The sequence below is a fragment of the Bubalus kerabau genome, chromosome 21, assembly GCF_029407905.1.
Source record: "Bubalus kerabau isolate K-KA32 ecotype Philippines breed swamp buffalo chromosome 21, PCC_UOA_SB_1v2, whole genome shotgun sequence".
NCBI lineage: Eukaryota > Metazoa > Chordata > Mammalia > Artiodactyla > Bovidae > Bubalus > Bubalus kerabau.
The window spans coordinates 28,227,666-28,239,165 of NC_073644.1; the positions used below are offsets into that span (position 1 = coordinate 28,227,666).

Below are 11,500 nucleotides of genomic sequence, written 5' to 3' on the forward strand. Positions count from 1 at the left end.
CTCCATTCTACTGTTTCTGCCTCTGTACCATCATGCACATTTCTTTAGATACAAAACTGCTTATTCCTCATCTCCCTTTCACTAGACTATCTGAATTTGCTAGACAAAGTTTATTTCAAAACAAACTAGAATGAGATGGAAAAAAGGTACAAGTCAAGATTACTAGAACTATGTTGATATATCAAAGGAGCCTGCATCTTTAGGATAGTGAAACAATTTAAAAGGTTATCTTTAAATTTCTCCTAACTTTAAGCAAATGCCAGATGAATTTTCCTTATCCATTCTCCAAACAACAGGTTGATCAGACACTGGGAGAGAAAAGCAACTTCCCCATCCATCAAGCTCCTGCTTCACTATTAATTTTAAATTGTGTATCTTTTCTCTTCCTAGTGTATAATCAAAATCATTTCCCAAAATAACTTAAAACTTTCAAAAATCAGATATATCAAGGTAGTCTTCAAGACTAAATCAAATCAATCTTCTGTTATATAATTAAATAGCATAGTTTTTTAATGATACCACTTTATAAATATTTTTAAAAAACATTTAGATAAAGTCTTAAAAACTTTAAGAAAAAGATGGCCTAGAGTAGCATTTATTAAATCAGTAAGAAACCATATGAGCCTGGCTTTCAGAATTATAATTAGTATACAGAAAAGAAGAAATTTAAAAATATGTATTTAGAGCATGAATGCCCAAACAGGATACCTATAAAGTTGCTCAAATTATAAGAAACATTAAGTGAAAATTCAGGGACTGGATAATCCAAAGCAGGTCAACAAAGAATCATAAACACACACACAAAAATCATACATATCTGTGCTTAATGAGAAGTGGAAGCTGATCTATATCAGCTCATTTTAAAAGATGCTTCCTGGGACTTCCCTGGTCATCCAGTGGTTAAGACTCTATGCTCCCAATTTAAGGGAGCACAGGTTGGATTCTTGGCCAGGGAACTGAGGTCCTGCATGCAGCCTGGTGCCACAAAAATAAATAAATAAAAGATGCTTCCTTACATATATGCCCCAAAGCAAATGGATTAGACTTCCATTTTTAAGAGTCTGGCAAGGCATTAACTTGTCATATGTAATTTTCACTGTTATAGAGTTTAGATCTAACAGCATACAAAGTCATTTCCTTAACCATTCAAAATAGACAAAGGTTTGGTTCACTACTGTACCGCACAGGGAGCTTAGCTTGGTGCTCTGTGGTGACCTAGATGGGTGGGATAGGTGTGTGTGGAGACTATGGGGGAGGGTGTGGTGGGGGGCGGGGGTGGGCGGGCAGGTTCCAAGAGGGAGAGGAAATGTGTACATACAGTTGCTTTCCCTTTGTTGTACAGCAAAAATCAGCACAACATTGGAAGGCCACTATACCCCAATAAAAAAACAAAAAACACCTGAATTCCTACACTAAAAAAAAAAAAAAAAATCACTCAGTAAAAGCCAAAGTTCTTACAATGTTCTGTAAGGCCCTGCTCATAGTAATTAACACTTTCTAACAAACTGTATGACTTATTTGTCATGTTGTCTATTGCCTACCTCCCCAACTAGAATGTAAGTTCAGCAAAGATAAAAATTTTGTTTTGTTTCTGCCTGGTACACAGTAAGTATTAAATAAAGATTTTTTGAATGAATGGAAAAAAAAAGGGAGGTTTGGTTCAAAGAGCCTTTGAAGATTACAAAGGATAAAACCAAGAGATAAATACTTTACCATTATGCCAGTCTGTACCTTCTGAAACATACCTGCTCAACTTTAATATTGTTAATTCATCTTTGCGTGGTTTTCAAAACATCTGACCACTCTAAGGCATCTGACACTCCTGACTACTTTTTCTTTAAAATTCTTCTTGGTTGCTTGTCACACTCTATCCTCATTTTTCTTCCTATTCTGTCTAATTCTTCTCAGGCTGCACTTTTCTCAACTCCACATTTAAACATGTGTTCTCCAGCACTTTGTTTCATCTCAATCTCTGCTATCTTTCAATTTATATACATCCCCCAGTGACTTCATCCATAGTCATAGCTTTAGTTCCATGCATTCCAGATCTTTGTACATACACTTAACTACTGGACAATCATCAAATCTTACACAATCTCCTTAAAATGTCAGGAACCTTTTCTCTCCAGTCCCTCTTCTGTTACCTTGGTTCAAGTTCTAATCATTTCTCTGACAGAGCAATGATGATCTCTTCACTAATTCCACCAGTACCAAGCTAGACCAGGCTAGTAACTATAAGTATTCCAAAAATTAAATGTGACCATACTGTTCCCCTGACAAAATTATTCAGTAGATCTTTATGGCTTTCAGCAAGAAATTCAAATTGGCTTACACTGTAAATTCCTGCCAACATCTCTAAGCTCCATCTCACTACTCTCATCTTTGGCTCCAACCAAACTTTATAACCTGGAAACAGTCATCCCTGGTAACCCCTCCCAGTGCTGTACACCTAATCAGGGTATTCCCCAACAAACCTTGAATACCAATCCTGACCTAAACTATTATTTCATGCAGGAACTCTCTCCTTACTCATAGGTTAATTTAGATACCTGCTTTCAAAGCTCACATAAAATTTCCTCAATTCCATACCAATCATATTCAGATACAGATCTTCTCCATTAAACTGTGAACGTTCTCCAGAGAAACAGCACTTTGTATTCTCTGTACCTGACACCCAGAAGGCATCCAACAACAGCTGTTTGAAGGAATGTTACTCTTGCGTTAGTCACTCGGTCATGTCTGACTCTTTTGAGACCCCATGGACTGTAGCTTGCCAGGCTCCTCTGTTCATGAATTCTCCAAGCAAGAATACTGGAGTGGGTAGCCATTCCCTTCTCCAGGGGATCTTCCCAACCCAAGGATAGAACCCCAGTCTCCTGCATTGCAGGCGGATTCTTTACCATCTGAGCCACCAGGGGATGAATGAGGATTAAATGGGAATCTATTTTTTTGGTAAAGTTATTTCAGAGATAATGAATCTGCTCCTTTTACCAGAATGAGCAAATCCTTCACTGCCACTGAAATGGCATAGGGGCCCAAAGCTCTCATCACCTCATTTCTCACTGCTGCTGCTGCGAAGTCATTTCAGTCGTGTCTGACTCTGTGTGACCCCATAGATGGCAGCCTACCAGGCTCCCCCGTCCCTGGGATTCTCCAGGCATGAATACTGGAGTGGATTGCCATTTCCTTCTCCAGTGCATGAAAGTGAAAAGTCAAAGTGAAGTCGCTCAGTCGTGTCCGACTCTTAGTGACCTCATGGACTGCAGCCTACCAGGCTCCTCCATCCATGGGATTTTCCAAGCAAGAGTACTGGAGTGGGGTGCCATTGCCTTCTCTGCATCTCTCACTACTCATGAACAAAAAATTCCTTTTGTAGCTAAATATAAATTTGTTTGAGGCCCAGGTTTGTTCTCTGTGAAAGGGGAAGAGCAAATGACATTCTAAACTAGGTTTTTACAATATAATTTTATTTCCCCACTAAACTCCTTTTAATAATACCCTGTTCTACCATTATCACCCTTTCCAAAGAAAATGTTTTCTCCTTCCACCTTAATTTATTGTTTAGTCAGAACCTTAGGGCAACTGTGTATGTGTCTGATGGAGGACAATGTGGGTAAAGGAGAGGATGGAGGATAAGTAGAACGTGTCCATTTCTCTTACCAAAATCTAGTTCCTATTTTATTTCCACATCCCAGCCCAAAGAAGATGATTTGAGAAAAACCCTCAACAAATCATCTCCACACTCATTTCCACAGCCTTGAGGTCAAGCCAAACTACGGTCTGATTTAACAAAATGTCTCACAGGGAAGTGAACCAGAGCAAACTGCATGGAATTTTGAGGGGAATGGAGAAGGCAATGGCACCCCACTCCAGTACTCTTGCCTGGGAAATCCCATGGACGCAGGAGCCTGGTGGGCTACAGTCCATGGAGTCGCTAAGAGTCGCACAGGACTGAGTGACTTCACTTTCACTTTTCACTTTCATGCACTGGAGAAGGAAATGGCAACCCACTCCAGTGTTCTTACCTGGAGAATCCCAGGAACGGGGGAGCCTGGTGGGCTGCCGTCTATGGGGTCGCACAGAGTGGGACACGACTGAAGCGACAGCAGCAGCAGCAGCAGAGATTACCATGAGCTCCATGAGGTCAATGACCCAATGGGTACTAGAAATGATTCTGTCCAAAAAAGACCTACTCCCTTACTTTGCCCTCCTTCCCTCCCTTTCTTCTATCCACTGCCAGCCCAAGCGCAGGCAAGCAACCAAGTTAAAATAAACCCTTGTAGATTAAAAGCCAAAAGGCATACACTGTGCCCTAAACATTTCAAGATATTCTTTTAACTACCTGCATTTGTTGCACCAAATAATAAAGGAATAAAGACTGTCATTTATGTCCTATAAGCGGAAAAACTGTAACTGGTGTAACTTCTATCAAGAAAAGTCACATATTCTTGGGCTCATACAAGCACTACAGAAGAGTAAGGAAGACAACAGATTTGGAATCAGAGTGAGAAGAGTGGGTATCAAGAAACAGCTGTAAGGAAATTTGAGACTAACCCCAAATTCAACAACCCATTCTTCACAAAATTATAGAACCCAGCGGAAAGAGAAATCCATTTAGAAAATGGTTCGATTCCTTTCAGCAATTTGCAAGCACACAGAACTTTCAAGTCTGGGTGTATTTTTTTTTCAAAACGAGATTTCCAAGCCTCACCTGCCAGAAATTCTTTTGTAAGTTTGGAATGGAGCCTGGGAATTGGTGTGTTTATTTAAAATGTTCCCCCAGAGACCCCGATCGGCAGTCAGGTTTGTCAGAAGTGCTATATACCTTTACAAGAAGGGCTCCTTCTAATTCTTACGGACATCCTAGTAGCCTCTATTAATTATCGAAGTACTTCCTTTAAATATGCTAAATCGAACAGCACCAAGCCACCTCAACCAACCAACCCCTCGCTGTGCTCCATCACCCTCCCTACAACCGTACTTCTTTTCAGTTCATTCCTCACAAGGGCGGTCTTTCTCATTTCCATCGTTGTAGCAATCAAGTAATAAGCAGAATGGTAAAACAAAGGGAAACTATCATTTCAATACCCGGAAATCCTGTCAGTTCTAACATATGAGGGAAGCCAGTCCATTCTAGAGCATTCCAACCTGCACTGAATTTTGAACCGATTAAAACACTCTCAAGGGTGGTCTGTGAAGCGGGACTGAAAGGTTAAGTTAGATAAGAGCTCTAAATCTGGAAACGATGGGCGGCCAAGGTCCTGAAAGGAAAAGGGAGACCTGAGAGCCGGGGTGGGGGGTGGGGTCGCGGAGCGCGGCGATCAGGCACCGGTTTTGACACTCGACACCCCAGCCTTCACTCGGGTTGCTAGGAAACAAAAAAGGCTCCACGTTCTCTGCAGTTCCTCCCCGGCCCTCAGCAGAGGGCAGGGGCCTCGAGGAGAGAGGACGCCATGGGGACGGGCCTGGGCACTGCCCCGGGGGCGCGACGACGAGGGAGCCCCGGGGCCAGACGGCTCGGGCTCAGGGGGCTGGGCGCAGTGAGCGGAGGCAGGGCGGCCCGGCCTCCGCCTGACCGGGAATGGGCCCTCGGCGCCGAGCTGCGGAGAGGGGAGGCCGCGGCGGGCTCGGCTCCCACCAGGCCGCGTCCCAAGGCCCAGGGCGGGGTGCGGGGCCTAAACCACCAGCCGGCTCCGCGCGGGGGAGGGGGCGTCTACTCACACGTGCTGACAGGCCGCAGTCCGCACGGGGGTTTTGAGCACCTCCTGACAGACGGGGCAGTAGAAATCATCTTCGGTGTAGGACGTGGCCGCGGAGAGCTCCTCGGCCATGCTGGGGGACGAAGGATGAAGGCGATGGCGGCGGCAGCGGCCAAGGTGGCGGTGGCGGCCAGGGGCCTGACTCCCTGCGCGAACCCGAAGGGGGAGGGGAATCGCTTCAGGAAGCTGCTCGCGCCAGGAAGCAGGCGGGGCCCCGGGGGGCGGGGCCCAGGAGGGGCGGGGCCGAGCGCGGGACGCTGCTGCCGCACGCGCCGGGCTAGGCTCGTGCCCTGGGGCGCTGCTCCCACAGGAGGCTGCTCCTGCTCCTAGCAGGAGGCGGCGGCCGAGAGCCCGACGATTGGCTTCACTGTCGTTCCGCTCGAGCCAGGAGCCTCCCTTCTCACCTGGGAAGGGCGTTCCTAGCCCTTCCCCCGCCCAGGGCCACACCCTTACCTGGCTCTGCAGGGCTCCGCGGCCCCGCCTTCAGCCCTCTGCGGCGCTTCTAGCCTCCCTTTCCCCGGGCTTTTAGGCTCCTTTCTCCACTCGCTCCCCGAAACCCCCTTCCCACCCGCGCGGCCGTCGGTCTCCGGGCGGCAACCTACCCAGTACCTCGGCTCCCCGCCCCACACCGCCCTGTACCCGCCTCACGCCCCGCCCCCCGCACTCAGCTAGCGTAGACTCTCACTCAAGAGCCCCAGAGCCCCGAGGCTAGTGAACCCGCTTCCTGGGCGAGTGTTCGTAGAGAAGCCCGGCGCCGTAGTCTGGTTTCTTGTCCAGCCGTTGCCGCCTTCGCAGCCGAGGCCGGGAGGGGAGAGGCGGGCGGAATACGTGGTGCACATCGGCCCGAAACGGGGCCGGGCCCGAGGCTCATGGTGCACTGGGATCCCGCCGCCCTCTCCAGCTGCTCTCCCGGGTCATCGCTCTGCCCGAGCGAGCTGCGAGCCTGGGGTGTAGGAGAGGCGGGAACGCGGCCTCCACAGCAACCGGCGCTTGTAGCCCGCAGCAGCTTGTGACATCACCAGCTGGGTGATCACCTTTACCCCAGCCTCCCTCCAGCAAGGATCCCATCTCTCGAAACTCCTATCAAATATATTGGTGTTTTCAGGAATATTTCCATTAAAAAAAGAATAGCCTTGCCTAATAGTGTTAAAGATTTAGTCCTTGTCAGAATGTTTTGATCTTGCCAAGATGTGTTCTGTAATAATCCGTTATGGGATTTTAATCCTTTGGAGAAAAAAAATTATAGATAAGCCTCCTTGAGAGGCTTTAGACTTCATCTTTAGACCTTAACACAGTGAGTTACAGTCACAAATACAGTTTTCCACCAACACCATTGTTTTGTTGTTTGATAGGTTCGAAGAAAAATGAGGTAGAAGCATGGATCTAGGCATTTTACCGTAATCAACTAAATTTTTTCTTAATGAGCCATTAATTCCCAGATATATCCACACAATTGATAAGTGAATAAGATGAGGTCACAAGTACATGAACAGAGCTAAAGAAATATAAAACATCATAAAGCATCCTCAATTCACTTGAGGAAAGAAAAAGTTTCATTACCATGCTTTGTTAAAGCTTTCCACTATGGACTAAATGAATCATAACTAGGAGCCATTGAAAGGCTTAGTTAATTCAATTCTGTCATTTATTGTCTACATTGTTCTTGGCACTGTGATAAATGTCATGCCGGTGTCATCAACTTTTTAAAAATATTTATTTGTCCTGGGCCTTAGTTGTGGCACTTGAGGTTTTGGATGTTGGGCATGTTGTTCAGTCGTCCAGTTGTGCCCAACTCTTCGCAGCACTGTGGACCGCAGAGAGCAAGCCAGGCCTCCCTGTGCCTCACCATCTCCCAGAATTTGCCCAAGTTCATGTCCATTGCATCAATGACACCATCCAGACATATCCTCTGACACCCTTGTCTCCTGCCTTCAGTCTTTCCCAGCATCAGGGTCTTTTCCAATGAGTCAGGTGTTTGTGTCAGATGACCAAAGTATTGGAGCTTCAGTTTCAGCATGAGTCCTTCCAATGAACATTCAGGGTTGACTGGTTTGATCTCCTTGCTGTCCAAGAAACTCTCAAGAGTCTTCTCTAGCACCACAGTTTAAAACCATCAATTCTCAGCACTCTGCCTTCTTTACAGACCAGCTCTCACAACTGTAAATGACTACTGGAAGACCATAGCCATGACTATATGGACCTTTGTCAGCATGGTTATCAAGAGGTTCTTTAGTTCTTCTTCACTTTCTGCATTAGAGTGGTATCATCTGGGCATGGGGGATCTTTAGTTGCAGCATGTGGGATCTAGTTCCCTGAGGCTTCCCAGATGGTGTTAGTGGTAAAGAACTTGCCTCCCAGTGCAGGAGACGTAAGAGACATGCATTGGATCCCTGGGTCAGGAAGACCCCCTAGAGGAAGGCATGGCAACCCACTGATCAGGGATCAAACTTCACCTCCTTGCAATGAGTCCAGGTGGTCCAGTCTTAGCCACTGGACCACTGGGGAAGTTATAAGTATCATGAACTTTGCTCTCAATTCATTTATACTTTTGGTTGTCTATCAAAATGATAGAACAAAAAAAATGATATTTGCCAAAGTATCAATCTTAAATTTTTCATTAACAGTGACTATGATGCAGAAGATGAATGATCAGATTTGTACAGACTTGAAATGGTCTTAATGTACATCTTTAAACAACAATTCCTAGAATAATATTGAATTATGTGTCCAGTAAGCAGCGAATTCCCTCCACCACCAATCTACAGTGTTTGGCATTATTTTCTTCCTTTCATCCATAGCAAAAACAGTAAAAGTGGAAGCAGACAGGCTAATTTTAGCTTCAGATTTCTTCGGAGGAGGAAAAGCACCTGATGGGAGAGATACCTAATAGCAATAGTCCCCAAGTGCTTTTTAAATTCTCTCATAAAATGGTTCTTGGGTTCCAAATTTCACATTTTTGATACTATATTCCCAATCATATTTTACTTATTTTGATCACTTTAGGAAGTAAAATGCTTTTTCTACTTAGTAGAATGTTTCCCTTTACTCATTGCGAATTGTTAATTAGAACATTAATTTTGTGACTTTTATTTCATTCTTTCTCAGTAATGGCAGCCTTCCTCAATGCACTAATCCAAACACATTTGTATTGCTTTTCATATACTCTTTGACTCAGGTAAGTCATTTGGCTTACATGTATGTGTGTAGTTGGCCATATGTGGAAATCCATCAAGGGTGTGGGTATAAGAAGACTGTAGTCATCTTTTGAGAGTTAAGCTTAGAAAAATAAACCATAAATGCCAAAATACATAACCTTCTGTCTTGGCAGCTTTTTATATGAAAAGCTACTTGATATTTTTATGGCAATGTCACAAATTTACTCAAGATCCATTCAGCTGTGTAAATAAAATGTCCTCAGGTTTGGGGAACAGTAGGGGGAAAACTCTAAATGTTAGACCAATTTATAAACTTAGTCTGTTTAAATAATTTAAACATTTCCTCTAAGTTTAGGTTAAAACACTCAGTCTCTTAATAGCCCCTCTCTCTCAGTCGGCTATCCTCAAAATGACATGTGGGAGGATAAAAAGAAAGACAAAGGGTAGTTGACATGAACTTGAGACACTACTCTGGAATCTGGGTCCTAAGATCTACAAAGTCTCCTTAAATTCTCACTGGACTTTTCTACAGAGAGGATCATTTTGACTGTTCTCTGAGATGCAAGTCTTGGGCATTCTGTTGCTGGTAACATGCTGGTGAGGGCTACTCAGGCCTGTCCTAGCTGGGTCATGGCCCGGCCCTGTGCCCTGGTTGATTTCATCTCACCAATACTGTAGAACCTTCTAGATCTCTGCCACTGTCATCTTCTGGTTTCTTGATCCTCAATGCAGCAGATCCCTCATGTTCTCAAGACAACTAAACTCCACTGCATCTGCAGGGTCCCTCCCCTCTGTCTCTGGGAGGAAGACTCATCGTATGTCATTGGATTTGCCTGAAGTGCTGACCCATAGGTTGGTTCTATGAAAGCCTATGAGGCAATGTGCTTTCAGCTCCCCAGCCCTCAGCTCTCCTCTCAACCTATCTAACACATCTTTCTTCTCTCTTTTCGAACTATAAGTCTGTCAGTGAAAATCAATCAATCTAAGAAAGAAATGGAAATTTTTATTCAAGCTAAATTTGAGAATTATAACCTGGGAACAGCTTCTCAGAAAGCCCTGAGATATACAATTGACTATTACTCAGCCATAAACAAGGAACGAAAATTGGGTCATTTGTAGAGATGTGGATGGACCTAGAGTCTGTCACACAGAGTGAAGTAAGTCAGAAAAAGAAAAGCAAATTTTGTATATTAATTCATGTATGTGGAATCTAGAAAAATGATAATGATGAACATCGTTCCAGGGCAGGAATCGAGATACAGACACAGAGAACCAACGTGTGGACATGGCAGGGGAGGTAGGGGGAGGGCAGGATGAATTGGGAGATTAGATTGGATTTAAATGCACTACCATGGGCTTCCCAGGTGGCTCAGTGGTAAAGAATCCACCAGCCAATGCAGTAGACACAGGTTGGATCCCTAGGTCCAGAAGATCCCCTGGAAGAGGAAATGGAAACCCACTCCAGTATTCTTGCCAAGAAAATTCCATGGACAGAGGAGCCTTCTGGGTTACAGTCTATAGGATTGCAAAGAGTCAGATGTGACTGAGCAACTGAGGGCACACACGGATACACTGTGCCGTGCTGTGCTGAGTCACTCAGTCAATGCTGACTCTTTGCAACCCCATGGACTGCAGCCCGCCAGGTTCCTCTGTCCAGAGGGATTCTCCAAGCAACAATATTAGAGTGGGTTGTCATGCCCTCCTTCAAGGGAATCTTCTCAAATCAGGGATCAAACCCAGGTCTCCTGCAAAGCAGGCAGATTCTTTACTGTCTGAGCCATCAGGGAAACCCAGCGAGTACACTACCAGGTGTAGAATAGATAGCTAGCGGGAACTTGCCATATCACACAGGGAGCTCAGCTCCGTGCTCTGTGATCACCTACAGGGGTGGAATGGAGAGGCCGGAGGTGGGAGAGGGAGGAGATATACATATGCATATAGCTAATTCACTTTGTTGTACAGCAGAAACTAGTGTGACATTGTAAAGCAATTATACCTCAATAAACAAATTAGTAAATAAAATAAAGAAAGCTCTGAGAACTGTTCCACCTGTTAGAAATTAAGGCACAGTTATATGAGTTTTCTGAGACAGAGGGCAGTACATCAAAGAATGTGATATTAACATTTTACATAACCCAGATCTAAGCATCCTCATGGTGGGTCATGTGAGCCCGTACAAGATCAAGGAGGAATGTTATCTTTTAAGGAGTTGTCTTGATGATGCTAAGAGAATGTTGCTTTTTATGGTTGAACAGGTGTTTCCTGCTAATGGGGGACCTTTTGTTGATGCATGATGCAAATACACAATGCACAGTGGGAGGAGAGAGGAGGCCAAAGGGCAAAGAAAACTTTTTTATGTTTAAATTTTTGTCTCGCCAAAAAATATGAATTATATTTCACAATCCCCTGGACTGGAAAGAAAGGACCTTTCCCCTGCCATTTATGGCTGATGGGCTGACTGGGGTGCTCCCATATGTAAAGCTCTTCAGTCAAGTCTACTAGGCCAGGTAATTAACATACTGAAGGGGGAAACAAATACATTTAGAAAATTAATTTCTCTCTTGATAAAGCCTAGCTTTGTCTTAT

The 11,500-nt window shown here is 44.6% G+C and overlaps 1 protein-coding gene across 7 annotated transcripts in view; it reads right to left on the reverse strand.

Moving 5' to 3' along the window:
* Positions 1-6,712, reverse strand: part of RNF138 (ring finger protein 138) — a 39,043-nt gene extending 32,331 nt beyond the window's left edge. For 2 of the 7 annotated variants that reach the window (XM_055559016.1, XM_055559015.1), the window contains exons 1-2: positions 6,445-6,708; positions 5,722-5,905 (exon numbers count right to left, since the gene is read on the reverse strand). In XM_055559016.1, the coding sequence (XP_055414991.1) occupies positions 5,722-5,905; positions 6,445-6,598 (338 nt within the window). In that variant the 5' untranslated portion in view covers positions 6,599-6,708. Of the gene's footprint in view, positions 1-5,721; positions 5,906-6,212; positions 6,327-6,423 lie in introns of those variants that run through there. The other 5 variants (XM_055559018.1, XM_055559020.1, XM_055559017.1 and 2 more) reach the window with 5 other exon arrangements.
* Positions 6,713-11,500: the final 4,788 nt, after the last annotated feature.